At 51.0% G+C, this 22795-nt stretch overlaps 10 protein-coding genes across 10 annotated transcripts; 5 read left to right on the top strand and 5 right to left on the bottom strand.

The window, feature by feature from the left end:
• Positions 1-218: 218 nt before the first annotated feature.
• Positions 219-899, top strand: ASPBRDRAFT_104586 (uncharacterized protein; the record flags this gene model as incomplete). The annotated part of the gene is made up of 1 exon (XM_067616574.1): positions 219-899. A coding segment is annotated over one exon (681 nt), but the record flags the coding sequence as incomplete, so codon positions are not given.
• An 83-nt stretch (positions 900-982) lies between these two features.
• On the bottom strand, positions 983-2895 carry ASPBRDRAFT_27843 (uncharacterized protein; the record flags this gene model as incomplete). The annotated part of the gene is made up of 6 exons (XM_067622441.1): positions 983-1609; positions 1640-2182; positions 2260-2313; positions 2366-2546; positions 2598-2677; positions 2737-2895. The coding sequence occupies 6 exons, from the start codon at positions 2893-2895 to the stop codon at positions 983-985; spliced, it is 1644 nt and encodes a 547-aa protein (XP_067482100.1).
• A 721-nt stretch (positions 2896-3616) lies between these two features.
• ASPBRDRAFT_40073 (uncharacterized protein) lies at positions 3617-4810 on the bottom strand. The gene is made up of 2 exons (XM_067624273.1): positions 4484-4810; positions 3617-4405 (listed from the first exon to the last, which is right to left on the bottom strand). The coding sequence occupies exons 1-2, from the start codon at positions 4757-4759 to the stop codon at positions 3626-3628; spliced, it is 1056 nt and encodes a 351-aa protein (XP_067482101.1). The 5' UTR covers positions 4760-4810; the 3' UTR covers positions 3617-3625.
• An 804-nt stretch (positions 4811-5614) lies between these two features.
• On the bottom strand, positions 5615-8437 carry ASPBRDRAFT_52845 (Zn(II)2Cys6 transcription factor; the record flags this gene model as incomplete). Its single annotated transcript, XM_067626958.1, has 5 exons — positions 5615-5701; positions 5751-6706; positions 6765-8197; positions 8298-8324; positions 8376-8437. The coding sequence occupies 5 exons, from the start codon at positions 8435-8437 to the stop codon at positions 5615-5617; spliced, it is 2565 nt and encodes an 854-aa protein (XP_067482102.1).
• An 809-nt stretch (positions 8438-9246) lies between these two features.
• ASPBRDRAFT_40077 (putative integral membrane protein) lies at positions 9247-10794 on the top strand. The gene is made up of 7 exons (XM_067624274.1): positions 9247-9435; positions 9498-9535; positions 9605-9628; positions 9691-9883; positions 9933-9984; positions 10042-10201; positions 10250-10794. The coding sequence occupies exons 1-7, from the start codon at positions 9343-9345 to the stop codon at positions 10434-10436; spliced, it is 747 nt and encodes a 248-aa protein (XP_067482103.1). The 5' UTR covers positions 9247-9342; the 3' UTR covers positions 10437-10794.
• A 688-nt stretch (positions 10795-11482) lies between these two features.
• Positions 11483-12296, top strand: ASPBRDRAFT_52847 (presequence translocated-associated motor subunit PAM17; the record flags this gene model as incomplete). Its single annotated transcript, XM_067626959.1, has 2 exons — positions 11483-12052; positions 12120-12296. 2 exons carry the CDS (start codon positions 11483-11485, stop codon positions 12294-12296), a joined length of 747 nt encoding a protein of 248 aa, XP_067482104.1.
• Positions 12297-12505: 209 nt separating this feature from the next.
• Positions 12506-13672, bottom strand: ASPBRDRAFT_193546 (enoyl-CoA hydratase/isomerase family protein; the record flags this gene model as incomplete). Its single annotated transcript, XM_067620637.1, has 4 exons — positions 12506-12653; positions 12737-13093; positions 13169-13279; positions 13356-13672. The coding sequence occupies 4 exons, from the start codon at positions 13670-13672 to the stop codon at positions 12506-12508; spliced, it is 933 nt and encodes a 310-aa protein (XP_067482105.1).
• Positions 13673-15140: 1468 nt separating this feature from the next.
• ASPBRDRAFT_193547 (uncharacterized protein) lies at positions 15141-16442 on the top strand (the record flags this gene model as incomplete). The annotated part of the gene is made up of 1 exon (XM_067620638.1): positions 15141-16442. One exon carries the CDS (start codon positions 15141-15143, stop codon positions 16440-16442), a length of 1302 nt encoding a protein of 433 aa, XP_067482106.1.
• Positions 16443-17605: 1163 nt separating this feature from the next.
• ASPBRDRAFT_90270 (uncharacterized protein) lies at positions 17606-18190 on the top strand (the record flags this gene model as incomplete). The annotated part of the gene is made up of 3 exons (XM_067629524.1): positions 17606-17636; positions 17740-17949; positions 18045-18190. Coding segments are annotated over 3 exons (387 nt in total), but the record flags the coding sequence as incomplete, so codon positions are not given.
• A 1761-nt stretch (positions 18191-19951) lies between these two features.
• Positions 19952-21082, bottom strand: ASPBRDRAFT_120363 (uncharacterized protein; the record flags this gene model as incomplete). Its single annotated transcript, XM_067617342.1, has 1 exon — positions 19952-21082. The coding sequence occupies one exon, from the start codon at positions 21080-21082 to the stop codon at positions 19952-19954; it is 1131 nt and encodes a 376-aa protein (XP_067482108.1).
• Positions 21083-22795: the final 1713 nt, after the last annotated feature.

The following is a 22795-nucleotide window of genomic DNA, read 5'->3' on the forward strand; positions in this document are numbered from 1 at the left end:
TAGATCAAGACTAAGTAATACTAACTCAGTGGGTCACAATCCACACCTCCCGCAGCTCCACACCCGACCTTCTTCCCCTCCCCTCCTCCGTCACTCCGCCATTCTCCCTCACCACCTCACATCACCACCAACATACATACCTACATCCATACCATGCACCTCCAATGACAACCCCAACCCCAACAACAACAATCATGACTCCTAATCTCAACCTCAACCTCAACCTCCAAACCCTCTTCACCTCCCTCCCCCAAAAACAATGGACCCTCCTCCGCGTCCTCCGCAGCGCAAACCCACACGACATCAACGGCAACCTCCACGGCACAGCATCATTTACCTCTCTCCCTGACACCGATACCTCTCCCTCCTCATCAATAACAACAACGCCACAGAAATCCCAACAACTCCTCTACACCGAAACCGGCACCCTCCCAGCACACATCGGACATAATCTCCAATGGAAGAAGTCTTATATCTGGAGATTATCTGCTACATCTACAAGTCCATCCATGGATGATTTATCCGTGTGGTTTGTGAAAGTAGCGGATGAGAGGGTTGCGGATTATTTGTTTCATGGGATGGAGTTTCATACGGATACATCTACCGATCAGGGTGGAGAAAGGGATAAGGGTGATGGTGAAGGGGAGGAGTATGTGAGTGCGCCGGTGCCGCCGGCTGTACCTGGTGGTGAGGGGGCTCAGACGGTGGTGGTTACGGCGAGGGGGAATCATCTGTGTATTAATGATATGTATCGGACGGCGTATGCGTTTCGGGTGTTGAAGGGGGATGGGGATGGGGATGATGGTGGGGATGGGATTGGGGAGGTGGTTAGTTGGGCCAGTCGTCATGTCGTCAAGGGGCCGAAGAAGGATCAGGATATTGTGAATTATTATACAGTACGGGATGCGGTATAGAGAAGGACTTAGATAATTTTGGGAATGTTGAGGCTTGTGGAGGTGTCGCTTCGTTTCTATTGATAGAGCTACAGCGTGTATATAAAGTCTGGCCGCTTGTCTCCAAGCTTCTCGATCTCCTGTCTCTCCAGTCCTGCGACCCAGTGGTCTCGATCGCCCCGGCGACGTTTCGCGTTCTCCCGTCGGAGCAGAACGTACTGCACGACTGATCCACCAAACAGAAACAGCACCAAATATGCCAGTACCGTCCCGTGTCCCGGATAGAACTGGGGCGCGTCTGCACCGCGGTAGATGTTTGACGACACGACGCCGTTCAGGTTGCCCCAGCCAATGACAATGCCCAACGTGACACCGCGCTTGTACACACCTGTCAAAGTCAGCCATTGGTTCTCCATTGTCAAGAGATGCATACCCTCTGAATTGTTACTGGCCCAGGAAATAGTGTTCGAGATCGCTGGGTAGATACCCATGGCGCCCAGGAACACCCCTGCATATCGTGCCCCCGCGGAACTGGCCCCAAGAAGCAAGGAGAATCCAGCGATACCGAGGACTGACACAGCGATGTTGCAAATGCCACGTTGGCCAGTCCGATCTGCGATAAAACCAATCGCCACGGTGACGATAGCCGCCGCGGCATACGGCGGGACACTGAGAAGCTGCGCCTGGATCGCGGTATAGCCTACGTCGGTTAGATCCTATCGAATCATAGGAGTTTTCAAACGAACCCTAGCTTCGTCAGTACGGTATGAAATACTCAGATCGTGAGGACATACTAGCTCATTGATAATAGTGGGGGTAAACAGGGAGAATGCATATAGCGGCATGCATGACCCCATGTAGATGAACGCATTGAGATAGGTCTTCCAGTCCTTCAAACTGCTCCAGAAATAGGTCATCTCGAACTTCTCGTACCCGGCACTGGCTTGCTTGTCAGCTGCCAAACGACGCAGTACACGCTTGCGATCCGCTTCAGATAAGAATTTGGCCTGGTCCGGAAAGTCGTATACCATCCACACAGACAACACGCCGATGACGATCGTCAGCAGACCCTCAAGAATGAAGATCCAAGACCAGCCCGACTTGCCCCCAATACCATCCATCAGGGCAATTGCAGCGGCGAGCAATCCACCGAATGACCCCGCAAGGGCGGCGGCGGAGAAGAAAATTGCCATGCGGACGCCGAATTCAGATCGCTTGTACCAGCAGGATAAGAAGTAGCCGACGCCAGGGAAGAGTCCGGCTTCTGCCAGACCAAGGAACCATCGCACCTAATACCGTCAGCAGGGACGACATTTGCGCCGCGCGAATCCATTATTGGCGAAAGTGTCCATGTATGCGCACTCACCGCCATAATCCCAGAGAAGTTGTGCACGAGACCCATACAAGTCATGCATATGCCCTGTCCCAAGTTAGCGCTTTATTGAACCTGCGCAAGGCTTCATCGTCCATACCCATGTTGCCATTATTATCGGAATAAACACGCTAGGTCGCATGCGCTTGAGGAGAACATTGGTGATCGGCTCGAAGATCGCGTACGACACGAAGAAAATGGTCAAGGAGTCGTTGTATTGCGAGTTCGTCATATGCAAGTCCTCTTGGAGACCAGCGAGCTTTGCATTGCCGACATTTGTCCTATAAAGCCAGAATTAGTTTCAACGACGATCATCGGGGAACTGTGCATACCTGTCCAGGAAAGAAATCAGGTACAACAGACTCAACCACGGGATAAGCCGCAAGTCAAGTTTCCACAGTAATGCACGATCCTGGCAATTGCATTAGTCGTTCATATCCCTGTCGGTATTGACCAGGGGAGGTTACTAACGATCTTCGCCCTCTCCTCCTCACTCAGACCTTCGTCCGGATCATCAAGAAAATCCAGGTGCGACTCCTCTGGTAAACCGTGAACTGTAGTAGCCTTCTCTGTATCCACTACTCCCCGGGAAGAATCATTCATGGCTGGTTTCTCGTCGACCTGCGCCATGTTGTTCGTTGGCGGCACTGGAGGAGATGGAGAGGGAAGAGGAGGAGCGGAAGAAAGCAATGGAATGAGATACTAGGGAGGAGCAGTGAAGGAAAGGAGGGGAGGCGCCAGTCATATTTTAAAAGGTGGGCTTCCGGCAATTGGTAATCCCATCGTGATCGTAGCTGCAGCTAAATGACGATGCTCTTCGCGAAGGATCAAGGGTCAAGAAGCGAGGATAGACAGACCGATCAGCACAACGGATCCAACAAGAAACCAATCACGGTGATCGCCAAGGGCGTGCATGAGGACGATTGGTCCGAGATAGACTGAAGGAGGAAACCCAAAAGTTAGTCGGGCCCAAACGAAGGGTTATTCCCCGCGGTGGAAGTGTGCACAGGATGAAGCAAGGACTATCATGTCTGAGTCGGCTATGTATGTGTTACCACACAATGCGCTAGCATAACGATAACATGTACTTCCGCAATCTGTTCGCATAATGACATCTTGAGATGCTGGGTTTTCTTAGTCCACCCGCGATAATGGCAATAGACCGGATGTTGGGGTGGTTACTGTGGGGAGAGCTCGGCTAAGGAATGCTGGAGACCCGCCCCCATGCGGGGAAATTCTAGGCATTGCTTACTTGCTTACCAAGGTCAGTTCGCTACTAGAAGCTTCCGATTGACAACGATATATTTGATATAAAGGCTATCTACTGTACAGACCTGCGGATCGACGAGACTGCTCAATCTCAATCCCAGATTCCGATTCGGGACCGCCGCACCTCAGGTTTTGCTCCCACAAATCGGAATTTGCAGCCATTGAAGCTAGGATGGCTCTTCAGAAGCCCATATGCGGCAATGGCCGCCTTGATTGAGTGGAAACGAGCATAAACTTCCCCGAACACCTGTCCGTCTTCGATCCGTCCCAGATAGTCAATGTGCGGCGACCGGCTCAAGACGCGACGGATTTCTGCCTGTAAAGTATCCCGCACACCAGATATACAGACGCACCGTGTATAACCCTCTTCAAAAACTAGGCGTGCTATTTCTGCTGCCATAGGATATGTAGGAGTCGGGACCAGAGTCACTTTAGCCTGTGTCGCCCCTAAGACCAGACTTCCACCTGATGTTTCGAGGAAGTCATAGGTATCTGCCTGAGTCGCGAACGTGATGAAAGCTGTGCTGGACCCTGTAATAGATGCAGTATCGAGGAGGTGTGCGGAATAGATGTTGCCGTGAATGAGAGGTAAGATTTGCTGCAGAGTCACATCCGATGGTAGCTTCTCAATAGTGACAGCGCGGTATACATCTCTGTCCTGCCCGGCGGGAATATAGCGCAGACCGAACTGAAACATCCAGAGCTCAGCTGGAGATCCCTTGCTGACAATGTTTGGGCGATACAGCAACGCGTCGAGCTCTTCATCCGTATTCTCGAAAACACTGCATCCTTTGAGGGCCCATCTGATTGTACCATCCCACGGCACAAGCTCTGGTAATTTCATCGTGTTGAATGGCTTGAATGGCTGCTTCTTAACACACACGGGGCGGGTTAACCATGGAAGTCGGACCTGAGGGATAGTGGTAGTTGCACCGAAACGCGTACTCACTCTCTGAGGGTCCAGCACGGGAATAGACAGACTGTCAACGTGCTGGTCAATGAGCAGGCTTGTCGCTCTCTGTGCAGGCTGCTTCTGAATTGTGATCCGACTAACAGTAGGCTTTTTGACGGGCGGCAACGGCTGTAAGCTAGGAACTTTGATGTCGTCAAGTCCACTGTCGAGAAGACTGGCGAGTGAAGCAGCACTATTCTGAGCACATAACTTCACTGGAGCCAGCACGGTCCGCTCCACTTGCAAGCTGGTTTTTTCTTCTGTCTGAGCCATGTCTCCCCGCTTGATCGTCTGAAGCATTAGGAATACATAAGATTCTATGCGGTAGACCACAAAACAAAGAAACACTATTGATGTAAGTAACAGGACGAGGATGGTCCCTGAATCACTCTGGAGACCATAGCGGTAATGCTGGGAGGGGCACCCTTCCATTTTGGGAAGTGGCGCTGATAGTGGGCGGTTTGTGAAGTGCTTGACAGTCACAACTTAGTGGAGTGCTTCGGTACTCGGCAACCCTTTCTTTTCTTAGGCGATTAATGCAATTGATGCGAGAGTAAGAGGGATTGTGTAGGTTAGAAGAGGATCGAAGGAGCAGTGATCTTTATATTAGATTCCTAGCAGATCGCTACCGAGAGCCGTGGAAGAAGGAATTGTGTAGGTAACTGAGAACCAAAAGAGTGATGGATGATATATGATCAGTTTCTAGCAGATCGCTATCAAGAGCTGTAGAGGGTAGATTGAGGTGAAAGTGGTCTCGCCTATAGGCAAGATAGAATATCGCACTAATCTGTATGATAAAGCCTAAAGAGAATCTGAGATGGTTGTCTCGCCAGTCGAGGAAGACATCAAATAATGACAATTTCTGAGTATACAGCACGCCATGCGTAGTAGTACTTGATGTATGATGAGCGGTTGAAAGACCAATTCCTCCTGCAAAAGACTGCCTCAACGGTCTTTTGATATGTACATAGTGGTATGCTCAATATAGACAGCCTCCTGTCTACGATCGCTTGACATATGAATAAGCGCAGTCAGCGTGGCATATTCTGCAGGTACGAGAGATAATCACCCGTAGCAATGACATCTGAGTGGATAATGATGTACAAGGTCAACACTCTGCCTGCCGGGCTACCCCAGAAATTCGCCCTGAGCCAATGCGATCCACGGCAGGTCTTCAGACCAGCATCGCTGCATCAGCCTGCGAGCGCTTTGCATCTAGAGATAGAGTCAGACATGTTTATTGCTTGAAGAGCTATCAACTCACCTGTTTCATTCCTGTCTTTTCGAGGAAGTCGAAGCGCTTCTGGATTTTGGCTCGCTGCTCAGAATCCCGAGCCTCACAGCCCGCAGTAAACAACGGGAACAGAACCCCAACCTCCGTAGACGCACTCTGCTGGATGTCGTCTATCGCCTTGAAGAGCTCCCTTTCGGCCCCGGTGACCGCCTCAGAAAAGGGCGACGCATTCAGCACCCGACGATGAAGGTGCAGCAGTCCTGCGTAGCGAAATGCCCGATCAGTTGCTAGAAAATCCGTCTTGCCCAAGCCGAAGTGCGCTGCATCAGCATAGGCGTAGGTTTCCAAAACACCGAGATCGGCTATCAAGGATTCAGCTTCAAAAACGACATCTGGCGATGGTTCCCAGTCCGGGACAAAGACTCCGTTTTCGTCAAAACGCTCGTTGTCGCACTCATGTGTTAATCTACCCAACCGCGCTAAAAACAGTCCAGTCTTGGGTGTAAATCCACTGAAGCAGTCAACACAATAATCGTCATGCGCTCCTGCATCAGAGCAGACAGACATGACCGAATTATATGCGGACAGCGGTGGTCCACTTTTCCGGCACGACAGAGCGCCCATGAGGTCAATGTACCCCAGCCAGCGCGTGAGAAATGCGCCGACACGGTTCCCAGGGTATGACATCTGCTCTTGTCGGGCCAGATACAGATCCCGAGCAAGCTTCAAGTGACTTTGCCATGGAATGGGCACTTCAAACGTGCTGGGAGAAATAATCTTCAGAGAAAGAAGCATAATGGCAGTCGCAAGATGACTGTCGGTCACCTTCTCACGGGGATCTTCCAGCGCCAAGCGCAGAGTGGGAAAGACATTGCTCACCCAGTGCGCAATCCGGGTTGCGGGCTCAGGATGGCCCAGATACCGCGCCCGATGACTAGCGGAGTATGCTAGCATCAGATTTAGGAGATTAGAGTCGCTAATGGCCACTAATTATATCATGTTAGTGAAAGTGCTGAGATTAATCCAAAAGGCAATGGCACGTACTTGTCGGTAACACCGAAACAAACGGGTTATTTTCGCAGTCATGAGGAACCAGCATCCGGCCTGTATGGTTGAGGAAGTGGTGGAAATACATCAGGTTGATTGGCGTCTTCACGAGTGACGGTGGCAATGGCGAAAGATATCGCGGTATATTGATGGGCACTGGCGATTCATAGTAGACGCGCTTGTTGCAGTCAAAGCCATTATACTTTGCATTACCTGTATGCAAATCCTTCGCGGTCGAAGCGGATGAAGATTGATTGTCCGAGCTAATCAGGTCCAATGCATAGTTGATGTCAATGGCGGAATGATCGTCGTTCTTGTTGAGATCGAGATCCGGGCGCCCGCAGTCCAACCCGTAATTGTCCGTGACCCTGGTCAGATAAGCCTGCCATCTCTTTTGCGACATGGAAACGTCCTCCGCTTCCGATAGGTTCTGGCCCGCACTGTCAGCAGCATGGGAAATGCATCCTGTGCGAGAATAAAGTCTATCGGATTGGCTATCAGGATGCAGAGGTTCGTTCATAATCTTGCTGAAGAAGCTCTCCGTATGGACGGCTGGACCCGCCTGCAGCGCTGGGGCCTCGTGAGCCAATCCTGACGAAAGCAAACTTGCTTCTGCCGACCCTGGCGATGCCGCAATCTGAGCAGACGATGGGCCATGTGAATTGTAGTCTGCATAGATGCTCATCGCATCCGTAGACGAGGAGTAGCTAGAGAACTCAGTACGACATTCGGGCATGTGATTGGAGTCGGGCGGGGAATGATGGAGATCCGAAGTATGCCGGAGAAACGAGATGGGCCCCGATATCGTGGCAGCGGAAAAGTTGAAAGCTGCGAATGAACCGATAGTCGAGTTGGTGTCCGCAGGCGATGGGTAGGAGACGGTGTCCAGCGATTGGGATACATGCGGGGAGAAAGCGAGCAGGGTCTCGCTCGACGACGGTGTGGCTAAATCGGGGGACAGGTCTGGCCATGGGATGGTCGCTTCGTGTTCTTGCGACGCAGCCCCCATGTCTACAGAGGTCTTGCCATTTGTACAGGTGGATTCATTATTTGACTGGCCAAAGGCAGTCGGAGATTCATGGAGGATATCATGTAATCCTTTAGGACTGGTTGTGGATGTTCCTATTTCCATCCCCCCTGCAAGTCCGACATCCCATAGCAAGTCTCCTGCAGCTCGATCCGGCGCAGTCGTTCCGTCTCGAATGGAGAAGGGCGTGAAAGGCTGGGCTGGACTTGGGGCATCCGGATGGTATTGGTTCGGTGGTGAGAAACTGAAGGAGGCATAGTGGCCCGACGGACTACTGGACTGAGAGCTGGGGGAGTCTACAGAAGATTTTCTCCGTGTCCTCCCGCCCCAATTTAACCTGATGCTATAGTCACACGGTTCATTCTGGCGTCGGCAGTTGAGGCACGACGGCTTCTCCTCCCCACTGCATGAAGATTAGCTTCGTCGTCAACACCTCATATGATTGCATAACGCTCTCAAGAGCAGTTTTGATAGCAAATAATAAACCAGGGTATTAGACAAACCATTTCACCTTTCGGGCTTTGCACGGCCTGGGACTAGTCAATCAAAGGTCATGGGTAATGGCAGTCTAATAAACTCACCAGCAGCCCTTACGTGATCGTCGTTTCGGCTCTGGCGCGCCGGGTCTTCTGGGGCGAGGCATGGAAGTTCACGCCCGATCTGACTGAGGGATTAAATCCGACAAACAGCAATCTCGACCACAGCGATAAATGGTCCGGAATCTGAGATGGTTCCGATCTACCTTGCAGAGTAAGATCGCCATACAGACCGAAACAGCGATCACGATCTAGACAAGAGGCTGAAGAAGGCTTTTTTCCTGCGTGTAGGGCGTTTCACCCAAGACGATAAGAAACGATAATCGACAAGACACCCACACCCGTTGTTCGTACTCATCGGGGTGTGGGGAAGAATCCACGGAATTCTAAATGGTTTGACAGCAACCCTACTAGTCGATTGACTCCGTTGTAAACTGAAATGTAGCCAAGAAATGGGGGGGTATAGGGTGACGCTATTGTTGTCTAGGATTCACAGCAAAAGCCAGCAGAATTCCAGACTTTTGGAGTGAAGAAGAAAAGAAAGGGAGGAGTGGAAGTAATCACCGAACCAAGATACATGCTACACGAGACCGGCGGAGAAGACAAGCCAGTCAACAGTCTTGAAGCCCACCCGATAACCAGCCAGTGGGGGGGAAGCCATCGGCCGTCTCCATCAATCAGAGGGGCCTGATAAGCCAAGACCCAGCTGGTCCGGGCGGCAGGTTTCTCCGGTTCGCGGCGGTCTGTTCAAGTTTACGGAGTAAGTAACTAGTACCTAGTTCTGCCCAGCTGTGCCCAGCTTTGCCCCCGTCAGGCTTAGCTGCTGCGGGTTACTAAGGCCTCCCCGGAATGGCCGGGCATCCTAGCCCGCTCTTTAGATCATTGCATTAGTGAGATTCCTATCTCTCTTATTCATGCCTCTTCGGCAGTGATTGCAAGTCTCCGGGTTGTAACGGAGTGTCTTTCTCATCAATCGAAACTCTTCAATTTCTACCTCTATCCCGCTTCCAGTATGGCGTCCGCTAAAGCAGTCCAGTCGCTTCAGTGGCAACATCCCCTGCAGCGCCTGTCCAGCCCGTCCAGAGGCTTCTCGGCCTTGGTTCATGTGAGCACTTACCCGTGTCGGTCGCTCGTCCCTTGGACTGATGTTTCTTCTCCCCATGGCAGTCTCTCGGTCTAGCCAGCTTCTTCTTCTCGTTCAAGTAGTACGTTGAGTTCCCGTCATCGACAGCTCGTGCTCCCCGTGCTCGGCCCGCCCACTAACCGTTCTCTAGCATGCATGAGAATCCCAATAGGGCGTGAGCTCCCCCATGTCTAAGGCTCTGGAGTAACCAGGGATGCTGATTAACTTCCCTGGCAGTAATGAAGCATATGGGTGGCATTTCCAGTACCTGACGGTCATTGGGCTGACGCTGGCCACGCTCACCTTTGCCGTCGGTCTGCTGGCGGATATGACGTTATCGGCTCGGCTATTTTTAGCCAAGAACCTCCTTTCTGTATGCAGCGCTCCGATGGAAGTGTTGATCAGCATCCTATACTGGGGGCTTCGTTTGGTAATTATATCTTCGGAGACGAGCGGAATGCGATTTAACAATTCAGCAGATCGATAAGCGATTGGTTGTTCCTGATTGGGTGATACTTCCTATGCATGCCGGTAAGTCGTGACTTGTATCTTAGTTCTTAAATTCATCTTGCTGATATCGTGACCAAGATGTTGGCTTCCACGCTGTCCCGTCGATCGTTCTACTGATAGACCTTCTTCTTCTTTCCCCTCCGTGGACTATCTCTGTTCTTCCTGCACTGGCTTTGTCCAGCACCATCGCTTTTGGATATTGGTTTTGGATCGAACGGTGCTTCCAATATAATGGATGGTACGTCTTGTATGACCATTTATGGGACGCGACTTACTGACTGCGCAGGTATCCTTATCCGGTTTTTGAAGCTGTGGGGTTCGAAGGTCGCGTTGGACTCTTCGCCTTGAGCGCCATTGTCATGGCACTGAGCACAGGAACTCTCAAATGGCTCTATGGCCGCGTGAACGGATACGGAACGAGCGCCAAAGCCCAGTCTCGCCCCGGGGCGATCAAAAGCAATGGCAACATATAACCATATGTATAAGTCGCAGGGTATAATGGTGGACCTAACCGATCTAGACGAGACATAAACATCAAGGTATAGACGAGACGATATGTACTACCAGCATATAGTACTTTGGCCAATTAATACGATATATACGAGTTGTCCTTATTCCGGCATATACTGTGCAAAATTACGCATCTCTTCATTTCAACACTAGACTTGATACCCCACACAGGATTCTGAACCCCCGCACTTTATAGCCGAGCTCATTCAACACCAAGAGCAAATTACATAACGGAAATGTGTCTGCCACGCCACCAGCCTATTCAGCCTTCTACAGTCCTTGATTTCGGGCCACTCTTTATTCACAGCCACTCCAATCTCCTAGCAGTAGTCTTGGTTCGCCTATTAGTCAATGTCGACCTTGCGATCTTCACCTCCGTGTCCCCTATGAAGCGATTACGACCAGGCGGATTTTCTCTTCTACAACGCACCATCAATATGCTTGGTGATCTAACTGCAACATGGCGGGATAATTAGTTTGTACATTTAATCCTGTTATGTATATCCTTTCATCCGCTTTGCTGCTTGTGAAGTGGCTAGGCGACCTTAGCAATGGCTCAATGTTGCGACAGTTCAGTGTCATCTCCCGCCGCACGGTAATGAGCTTCCTACTAGTAGCACTTGTAGTGCCGGCAGAAGCTGGGAGCAATATACGTACTCGTATCGTAATAGTATTTGAGTTAAGCCACATTTTCTATCATATATCACTTCCCGATAGTCAAGGGTTTCAGAGGACACAGGAGCATCTAAGTTGATACCGTTCAGGCTATTAATCCACCAAGAAAGGAACATAACGAAGTAGTCAAGGCAGAAGCCTCGAACACATCTATCACCTAAAGAAAGCATCACTACTCTCATAGTCACCAATTTGCCGCGGCATTTCCCAATGAGGTCATGTCTCAGGCCCGCTTACATAATCCTACAGCTTCACCCGCCGAACTTCTGAACGAATCAATCAATCCACCATCACCACAACATCCTACCACTTTCCAACCCAACTTCCATCCACTATGCACGCCCCCTCGATCAGCGGGATGCGTACCGCTATGCTGAGCGGACGCCTCACCTCCAAGACGCTGGGCCCCTTCGCCCACCCCAGCAGCTGCACCAGCCCGTTGTATCAAGCGCTCTGCCAGACCCGGACCGCAAGCACCACCACCTCCTCCTCCATGCGAGTCCGCAGCACACAGACCCTGAAGACCACCACAGCTCTGCGTCCCTCGACGACAACGCAGCTTCCGACTTCTCTGGTTATCCGCCGTACCAACTCCTCCGCTGCTGCCACCGGCGATGCCGTCCGTCTCGACTGGGACTCGTTCTTCAAGCTCCGCGCCAGCCGCCGCCGGTACTCGCTGGCCTCGTCGATCCTGAGCTCCCTGGCCACTACGGTCATTGGTGTGCAGGTTCTGTCGACGCAGGATCTGGAGTCTCTCGGGGCGCAGGTCATGGGTCTGGATCCGTTTGTTGTGCTGGGTATGGCGACGGCGGCGTGCGGTGCGGCGGGATGGCTGATTGGTCCGTTTGTTGGAAATGCTGTCTGGGGGTTGGTTTATCGGAGATATAAGCCTGCTGTCATGGTGGTAAGTCTCTTGCTTCTGTAAGATTATTGTTTAAGGAGCGTGAATGCTGATAGTGGATTGTGTGTAGAAAGAAAAGGAATTCTTCGACCGCATCAGACGCTTCCGTGTCGACCCGTCGTCCAACTCCATTGCTAACCCCGTTCCCGATTACTACGGTGAGAAGATTGGTAGTGTGCAGGGTTACCGCCAGTGGTTGAAGGATCAGCGGGCGTATAACCGCAAGAGACGTCATTTCATCGTTTAGTTTAGTGGTTTGGTTTTGCATGGGATGCCTTTTTCATTTTCATAGTGGTTGCTATTATGGCATTCTTGAGAGCTATGATTGAGTTCTCTATCTTTCTGTTTGTACGAATATTCATATCAGTGAGCGATTTAAAATGATTATTGAGTATGTTCACTTTGCTTATTTACTAGCAATGGTACATTGTCGCTTCTAGTCTACTACTACTACTACTACAACTTCGACTTCTCAACCTCCTTCTTCGGATCAATATTCACCTCCCCCCACCAAGGATAATTGTCCGGGCCATCCACATCTAAATCACACTTGAACTCAGGCTTCCTCTTCTCAAAGAACGCCCCAACACCCTCCTTCTGATCCCTACACAGAAGCAGATACACTGGTCAGCAACAGCAACCTTCACCAACCAACCCTAAAGGAAAGAAGAAAAGAAGAAAACTTACTGCGAAGCAAACATATGCCCCAAAACCCTCGACTCCACCAAATGCGCCTCCTCCACACTCCCGGGTGCCCTCCACATCAACGCACGATTCAACGCCCCCGCCATCGGACTCACCAACTGCGCCATCTCACTCGCCAACTCCACCGCCCGCTTCACCACCCCTTCCTTGGTTGGGAAAGTCTCGGCAAAGAGTGCCCCAAAGTGCGGTGATGTCGGCGGGAGCACTGCCCCCGTGGAGATGAGGTACATGGCGCGTGAGTACCCGATGAGTCGGGGGAGGAGGTAGCTGGAGCAGGATTCCATGGTGATGCCGCGGCGGCCGAAGACGAAGCCGTATTTGCTGGTGGTGTGGGCGATTCTATACCATGTATTCAAAGTTGGCGGGCTGTGTGTGGGAGGATAGAGTAGAGGAGGGGAAAAGAGATGAGGTTACCTGATAGTAGCAGGAAGAGTCATGGTCATGCCGACTCCTACGGCGGATCCTTGCATTGCTGCGATGGTGGGTTTACGGCATCGGTGGATGGAGAGGGCGACGCGGCCGCCACTGTTATTATTTTCATGTTTGTAGTTAGCTTTCTTCCTCAGTTCTATACTTTTAATGGGTCATGGTAACTACCCACCTATCGCGATAATCACCCAGGTTGACCTTCTTCCCCTCCTCGCCTACACTAAATCCAATCTCGAGATCCGCTCCCGCGCAGAATGTATCGCCGCTCCCGGTGAGGATGATCACCTTCACGCGAGGATCGCGGTCCAAGGTGGTGAAAGCCCATTCGAGCTCCTCGGCCATGGTGGCGGTATAAGCATTGCGTTTCTCGGGCCGGTTGAGCGTGATGATGATGACGGGGGTTGGGGAGGGAGTGTTGGCTGGGTGGTGGGAGATTTTGATGTGGGATGTTGGGTGGGATTCGTAGGATGGGGGGAGGGAGATGGACATGTTGATAGTAGTTATAACTAGTAGATGATGGTTTGAGGTGATTGTTGTTGGATACTAAGTACTAAGTGCTGAGGGATGATACTGCCTTCAAGTGTTGATTCTTATCTTGCTACTAATATCTTTCTTGTTTATATACTTTGATCTCATTTCTAGATCGGCTATCTGATTTGTGTTTAGTGAACGTTATAGTAGTATTTGGTGGATGATGCACGCCGAGGTCCGGCTATTACTCCGTCGTTGGGGTGTTTACCCCGCAGTTTTAGGAGGTGTATGGTTGGCTCTAACATGAGATTTGAAGCTGAATCTAATTCAATTATCTATTCATAATGGAAGATCTGGTTACCTAGGTGTAGCTGTCAGATGTGTCAGATATTGTAATCGGTTGAACGATGTACAGTTAGAGTTGACGGATGTTGTAATCCGGTCCCTTGATGCCGAGGTATGCAACCCTATGGTAAATAGTATGGTAGGCTGGCCTTCCAGCTAATCACTTATTGACTTGACAGGTCGAGAATGCCAATGTGATCGAGTCTGCAGGATGGACTCGATAATTGTCAGTGCAGGATGAGGCATGTACAGCACTGAAGTGGGTTCAATACGAGAACCGACTCCATTAAAAAACAAGATATTTGAGACAATCAGTGGTGCTAAACTGCTGCGCCATCAGCACTGAATCAATTGTTTCATCAACACTGCCTCGTTGATTGTGTCATGATGTGTTTTCTCGGACTCTGCAAGGAAATTGACAATTATTATCCCCTCTGCTATTCTTCTAGGATGTTCTTCTCTGCCGAGTCTGCTCATCTCTTCTTCTGGGGCACCGTTCGGGGCTAAGCTTTTTCTGGGCAGGCTTTTTTTAGCCCGCGCGGGATGGATTAATTTTCTCTCTTTCGCTCCGAGACAATCAAGCAAATGAAGCCAGTGAAGCAACTCAAGCAAGCAATCCGAGCTATTCTTATCGTCATCCTGTCTCTCTGTCTCTCTCAGCCAATTGACCCTCTAGAAATCCACAATGGCTGTCGGCGCTATTCCCAACCCTGCACATATTATCGAATCCCTACTCGGATAATGCCTTACGCAGCATGCCTCAGCCCTGGCACCCACCGCGTGATCGGCCAATGGGCCAGCGCGATCCCAAAACTTGGCTATTCTGGCGTGGGTCAACTTGAAGGGTTTTGACCACCGCTCCACCGCGCCGATAAACGAAGACCGACCGGACTATCAGCTGGCCAGTAAAGGCTAAACCAAACTAACTAAGCGATGGGCAGACCCTGAGGGCCCCAGGGCTTCAAGCAGCAAAGACTCATAAACATGGCACCAAGCTAACTCTTGCTAGTCCGCTGCTGGCTTATCTGCTGTCGCAATCCGCTCCTCCTGCCTTTTGTTTTCCTTTTCCTTCTTCTTCTTCTCCCTCCCCTCCATCCTCTCTCCCGTCCTCCCTGATCGTCCTTCGAACAGTATGTGACCGATGGCTCTCAATCACTTCAACAGAAAGCAGAGGCTGCTTCTGTCCTCGTTCGCCATCCTCTTTTTCTTCCTTATCGTCCTTTGCCACTTTCGGTCCGCCCGTGACCCAGGCTCGTTCTTCTTCCAGCCCACCGAAGGCTATCGCCCAGGATACAGTCTCCAACGTATTCAAGAATCGCTGGAGTGGCTGTCGACCTTCAATCGTTCCGACTCTGTCCCGTCCCGTCCCGTCTCTCATGCCAGCCCGCCGCGGGAAAAGACCGCCTGTGTCGGCATCGTCACCGTCAAGCGTCCCCTGCAGCAGGACCTCGACACAACTGTTGCTTCGATTCTCGATACCCTCTCGCCCGAGCAGCGAGCAGCGCTGACCGTTCAAGTGCTCTTCGCCCTGAGCGAACCCTCCGATCACCCGGATTACAACCAGACATGGCTCTCGAATGTCGTTGACCGTGTGCTCACCTACGACGATGTCGACGCGCCCTCGTACATCATCATGAACTTGGAGAAGAAGAACAATATAAAGAAGAAGTCTCTGATTGACTATCGGCTCGGACTACAGGCATGCTACGACATGACCGACGCTCCGTGGATCATCATGCTGGAGGACGACATAGTGGCCCAGCGCAATTGGTACGAGGACACGATGCGCAGCGTCCAGCAGGTAGAGGACTGGCGCCGACACGACAGGATCAAGGACTGGCTATACCTGCGGCTCTTCTACACGGAGAAGTTCCTCGGCTGGAACTCGGAGAATTGGCCCATCTACCTGTCCTGGAGTGTGCTGCTCGTCTCGCTCTGCGCCAGTGCGGGCATGTACACTCGACGGAAGATCCGCTCCACGCAGGGCATCCTCACCAACTCGTTCCTGTTGGTGGTCTGCTTCTTCTGCGTGCCGCTACTGATCACCCTCTTCTTCCTATCCGGTCGGGTTACCTGGTACCCGATGCAGAATGGGGTGCACGTGATGAACGCGCATGGCTGCTGCTCACAGGCCCTCCTCTTCAATCGCGAGAACGTTCCAGCCCTCCTGGAATACTTTGAGCAGATGGAGGGCAAGGTCCCCACCAAGGCAGTGGACACTGTGATCGAGATGCAGGCGGGGCGGACCGAGCTGGACCGCCTAGCCATCTCCCCGTCGCAGATGCAACACGTCGGAGCCGTCTCGTACAAGGAGAAGAAGAAGTCGTGGAAATGGGAGGGACCGTACCGGGTCAAGGGAGCGCATGGGGTCTGGAGTATGGGATTTGAACAGGCGTACGAGACGGACATGGATCGATTATTCCAGATGGATGGTTCCGCATGATTTATATACACTGTATGCAGCAATGGTTCCACACATGACATAGGATGGGATGCACTGGTTTATGAACACGCATGACTGGGATAATGTTTATGGTTTGGGGTGTATATATATACATAATGATTCTTTGGTTTTATAACAGTTATAGAGTTACTCATCATGCAGAATCGACTGTGTATAATGGGTCTATCCTATTGAACTACACTCTTACTAGTATTACCCATCCCATTGTAACAATTTGAATAACAACGCCCCTACATTAATCAAGAGTCATGAAGTCAAAGTATGCCACTCCTATTATCCAGTAGTCCTACCAGTATTTTCTTTCATTGGTAACTTTCTTTGCATATATTTGAGATACTCTGACCCAAATAGAGCTACTCATGAGCAATGAGAAAGAATGTCCTCTCTGCGGGGGAAAGCCTAGAACTGCTCTGCAGTGATTACTAGTAGAATTGACAAATAACACCACATAATGACATGCAATAACCCACACTAACTAATTAGTATCCAGAAAAATAATCAGACGAATCTTCCAGTGGGTTTCCACTTTCCAGTCGGCGTCTGGAATGAATTAAAATGAAAATCATAATTCAAAGTATTATCGTAAAACTAAGGGAAGTGGGGTTGCTTCTGTTAGGTTAGTTTCAGGCCCCGGTCGTCCATGAGGTCAGAGTCCTTCAGGATCATGGGTAAGGAGATCGGATGAATGGATAATTGATAGAACGAAAGAGTAGAAAACGCAGTAACCAGAGAATATAATCCAGGTTAATGAAGTGGGATCGTTCAATGCGACGAAAACGATGAAAAAAATGAAGCCCGACGAGGTCATTCGGCCCCAAAAGCAGGACGTCATTTGATCAAAAACCGAGTCTTGGCCGCCATTCAGTCTCTTCCAGTCAGTCTGCCTTTGCCACTTTTGCGGCTCCCAGCTCTCTCATCTTTTTTTTGTTGATCATCGTTGGGTTAGCTATTGCGTGCTTCCCTTCCCCTCCTCCTCCTCTTTCTTCTTCTTCATCTCTTCTTGACAACCTTCGCTTGCTTCGTGCTCTTGATCGAGAGGGTTTGCGCCTCCGCAATTAATCGCTTCCCATACCTCCCTTCTCCCCTCCACCACTCTTCCGATCGCATCCCCTGTCGGCAACACGGAAACAATGGGCGGCGCTAGAAACATCTCCCACGGCCGCGGCGGCGCAGGTACGTTGAGCACTGTATCTCCTTGTCCCACTTTGTCACCCTTCACAATACCATCTCTTCATCTTCTTCATCTCTTCTAACGCGAATATTGTCCCGCCCACAGGCAACATCTTCTCCGGCAACAATGAATCCCGCACTACCCCAAAGGACCTCGTCACCCCCACCATCAAACAAGACATCTTTACCACCGGTCGCGGCGGCTCCGGTAACATGATGCACAATGATCCGCAACACCCCGAATTAGCCCGAGAAATGCAGGATGTGGAGTCGCCCCCTTTGCGCATGGAAGAAGCGCCGCACTTCATGGGCCGAGGTAATTCTCTGCCCGCCTCTTCTGTCCCTCTGTTTTATGAATCTCGAGGAAAGCAATGAAGCAATGAGCTAATCAATGGGTTGTAACGTATCCAGGTGGCGCTGCAAACGCATATATCCCTACCGCGGAAGAAGAGAAGCGCGTGCGCGAACAGGAAGAGGAGCAGTTGAGGCGTGTGCGCACGCAATCCAAGGATCGCAGGAAGGATGTAGAGACGGCGAGTGTCGCTGGTGAGGGTAGTAGTGGTGGTGAGGGTGGCGGCGGCGAGGAACGCAATCCGTCCAGTTGACTAGCACATGTTTGGAGTTGAGGATGAGATTGGATGATTGCTCTAGTGTCATTTCTGTCAGTTGTTTCTGCTGGCAGATATGGCACGGCAATGTATGGCATGGCGTGGCCTCGTATAGGGGAGGTAGTGAGGGGAAGTGAGTGGGCTGGAGATGCTCTCGCTCACACCAACTTACTCTTCTCTTTCCCTTCCTGCTCTGGCTGCGCTGTGCTAGTCCGGCTTTGACTCTTCTCCAAACGTGTGTTTGTTGCACCATGTGTGTGCTTTTTTCCGGTCCTCACTTGTCATAAGTGAACTGGACTGGACTGACGAGATGGGATGTGCTCTCATCCCATCCATCTATACTTCGACTGATTGACCACCAACCGACCGCTAACTGCACTTTCTGCTCCACACAATACCCAAGCAGTTCAGTGTGCAGGTAGTGCTCGACACCACCTACCTACCTACCCACCCACTACTCATCTCTCTATCTTTATACCCATCACCTCATCCCTCCAGATGGAGAGAGCTCTCACACCACCCCTTCCTCATACATCCCTCTTCTCCCATCTTGATTTTATTTTTCTGAAGAATACCCATGTAGTAATGAACCCCGCAAACGGGGAAAAAAGAAAGGCGCGAGGGTTGGATTTCTGTCATTTGATTTCATTTCATTTCATCTTTTCTTTTTGTCGTCGTTTGCTGCTGCGTTTGGACTGGGGGTTAATTGATTGATATTCATAAGTTTCATATTTGTCTGTTTAGTAATTTAATTCTCTTTTTTTAGTTTAGTTATTGAAGTGGCTCACCGGATGCCTTTTATGTAGGTGGGCTTGTTGGCACTACTATTGCTAGTGAGTGAGATGAAGTGATGACGGCTCCAATAGGAATGCGGGGGCTTATCTTTGGAGGTCGGAGTATCTGCTTAGGTTTAGACGGGGAATTGCTGCATATTGCTTTTCTTGCCTTGTTTCTTACTACCGATATTAGAAGGTACTACTGGTAAAGGATTATGTTGATCAATGCCGAGGTAACTCCTGTGTAGAACACTCCGTAGTGTATGCATCTATCATTTGAAATACATTTGTATGTATGTATGCATATAGCCTGCTCTAAAACCAAATGGAAAACCAATCAAGTACTCCGTATATTGCTTATGAGGTATCATCCATCTTATGCCAAGCGAGGATCTGTCCCATGTGATCATGCCATAGATAGTAGTAGATGTTGTAAATGTTGAAGATGTCCAGCACCCTTGTCCATTTTGCGCTGTTGAGTGATTGGCGGTCGGAGCTCCTCTCTGCTTCTGAACTAACCAACTAGGTGATTCCACTAGTTCGACGTTGGTCTTCCTCCGCTGTGCTGTTGACTCCGCTCCGCTCCTAGTGCTTATCCTCGGTCGGCCTCCGCAAATGTCACTTCCTGTCATATCTCGGTCTTCTTTCTGTTGCAGTCCACTGCATGCCTTCTTGTCTGTGAAATCTTTGACTGCACGAGTTGTGTAAGCCACTCGTGTTAAAGCTGGCCCCACGGATGGCAGTAGTGTTTCCCTCCTGCTTCAAGGCTATTGACGGGCAGCGTGCACGCTGCACGCGTCTCTCGAAGGATGGTCATGTTGACCACAAGATGTGCTCTCGAGCGCGCGAATGCATCCATTGTCGGTGTCGGAAATGCTATCCTGGCTTGGAGAGCAGGAAAGTAGGTATCTATAAATCTCGTCCCTGGACCGTCTCAGACTGGAGGAATATAGCAGCCGGTCGCATCCACCACCCAGCTGATTGAGTCTCTCCAGTCTGCACCCAAGTGCTGACCGATCTCCCGGATCAGTCGCGCCCCCCACTCGCCCATCCACCAATGTCCTCGCAGCGAGTGGATAATCACCGCGTAATGGGCCAGGATGGCTAACGCGAAGGGCTGCCTTTGCTGCAGCAAATCCAAATATCGCGGTGGAATCTGGAAGATCCACTGGAAGGCAATGATCATGGTTTCTCCGCCCCGGGCCAGCTTGTCCAGCGAGTAGCTCAGGTACCGGATCGTCGTGTCATACGTGGCCTTGTCGTGCGCGGGATCGCGGCTGGCCAGGTCCGCATTCATGCGTGTCAGCGACATGATGGCCAGCCGAGACGTGTCGGGCATGAGTGGCTGCGAGTTATCGCACTCGAGAAGCGGGCTGAATTCACCATCCGCGACCCAATTGATGATGTCTCCTTGGACGTCCACCGACCCGCGTGTGAACCGAAATATGTTGAGAAGCTCATTCAGGACATCCCCGTGTTTGTTCGTCGTCCGCGGGAGGGCGAAGGAAAAGACCACCATGATACTGGACAAGGCAAAGGCGGCGTTGCAGTTGGATTGATCCAGACATCCCGCGACCTTGCTGAGACCGGTCACAGCCCGAGACTGATGTGTCTGGGCGGTTCGGATGTAGTAGTCTTTGGGCGGGCCGGAGGGGCAGTTGAAGCCCAGGTCCAGGGCGGAGAGAGCCAAGATGCCGTGCATCAAGAATGGGTGGCGCATGGCTTCCCGCGGCACAACACCCTGCCAAATTCCCTCTACCGAGGCATTTCGCGAGACCGACCGGTATGTGGTTGTACACCATTGCATCATCAACTCCAGGTCTTGGATATTGAGCTCCCCGGTGGGATTCGACGGGGCGATAGGGTCCATGACGACGCGGTATTCAGCGAAAATCCTGGGGTTCACGTGGGATGGGGAGGCGGTGCGGGACGGGGGCAGGGTCGGGGTGGTGGAGCGAGACTTGACCCTCGGCCAGATCAAGGAGGTGGCAGAGGGAATATATTGACATATTATATTGTCGCTGGTGCAGTGGGAGCACTGGGGGTGTTCGTTGGGGCACTGCATCCCGGTTCAATCAGCATCTATGAGGGCGACACAGGACCACCAGTTCCAGATTGAAGAGCCACAAGCAAGTGGTGTAGTGCGTGTGTAATTCAGGGGGTAAGTGGTGGCGGGAAGAGAGAGTAGCAAGGTCCCGATCCACAGCAGCAATCAAACAAGCAGATACAGCTCCACCGATAGTAACATATCTAACAGTAGGAGCGACAAGGGACGAGGGAGGCAGGGAAGGGCAAGGGGATCACTGCATCATTCAGGCATCCAGGCACCCAGGCATCCAGGCAATCATGGGGAGCACTGCAGAGAAAGGGAAAGAGAAGGAGAAATGGGGCAAGACGGAGGGAAAGGATAGAAGGGAAAATAAAAAGAGGGAAAAATTGTAAGAAGAATAAGAAGCAGCAGCAGCAGCAGAAGGGCAAAAGGGTGGAAAGTTTCAGTGGACCAGACGACCAAGAAAATAGCAGGCCAGCCCAGGCAACTTAAGTTAAGCTTCACCGGGACTAAAACCCCAAGAGCACCTACCTTGATTCGCCGGTTCCTGCACTCAAAACAGCCATTCCGCGCCGGGGCTCTGTAGGTGCGCCGTGCAGGCATTGTTGGGGGAGCTTTTTCTTGTCTTTGGGAATTTATGTAATATTCCCTGTCCTCGTCTTTTTTATTCTTCTGTCCAGGAGGAGGTAGGTGGTGGACGGGCTGAAGGGAAGGGGGAGGTTTCTCAACAGGCGCAAGGTGGGCGAAGAAGCGTCAAGGATGGAAGGGAGGAGGAGGAGGAGGAAGGGGAGGGAGATGTTTCATCAAAAACCACCTCTGGATGCCAAAGAAAAATAAAATTAAGTACAAGTTTTAATAAAAATTCAAACAAGCAAGAAGCCGTGAACCCCTCCGACTGTTACAACTCATGAGTGAGTTGCTGGAGATCCATGAGATTTAATATTCCAACGACTCTCCATGCTTTTTGGAAGAGGGAGAAGGTTCCCAAACCCGCCCATCGACCACATCCTCATCCACAGCCCACTTTTTGCCCTCCACCACCCAAGCAGTGTTCCAACAATAATTCCAAAGTCGTCCCAAGCTAGCCGATAGATCGCTGCCCCACTCGGTCGTTCTTTGCACGGAGGCAGAAAGAGTGCGAATCCCCGACGGCATGGATTGGATGGAGTTGGATGGATTTGGATGGCTCTGGCCTCTTTCCTCCTACCACCCTGGGATGGAGACACAAAACCAGTAAATGCGGGCGAGAAATATTAGTAAAATTGGATTTGTTGTTCTCTCTACTGCAGCGCTACGATGGCTCGGCGCCCCAACCGCCGTAGCAGAAAGGAAAGAGAAGGAGAGAAAAGAGAGACAGGATGATGCATCATGCGGTCGAATGGGCAAATGGTCGTCTTGGGTCGCGGTGTACTTGAACCCTGGATCATCGTTGCCTCTCTCTCTCTCTCTCTCTCTTTCTGTCTCTGTCTGTCTCTCTCTACCTGTCATGACCCTGCTCGCTGATGACTTGCCATCTTGAGAGGATGATCATTCAGAAACGATTGACTGTAACTTTTGATGATTATAAAAAAAGAAATAACACTAAGTCAGTACTACTGTGCACGTCCAGCGTTTATCCTACTCTACATGGTATACCGTCTGAGATCTGCCACCCGAATGAAAGGAGAAAACTTGTTCACCACTCGATACTCCTCCGTACTTACAGACTTACAGACTTACTATCTAAAA

Source organism: Aspergillus brasiliensis (genome assembly GCF_001889945.1).
Source record: "Aspergillus brasiliensis CBS 101740 unplaced genomic scaffold ASPBRscaffold_3, whole genome shotgun sequence".
NCBI classification, from domain to species: domain Eukaryota; kingdom Fungi; phylum Ascomycota; class Eurotiomycetes; order Eurotiales; family Aspergillaceae; genus Aspergillus; species Aspergillus brasiliensis.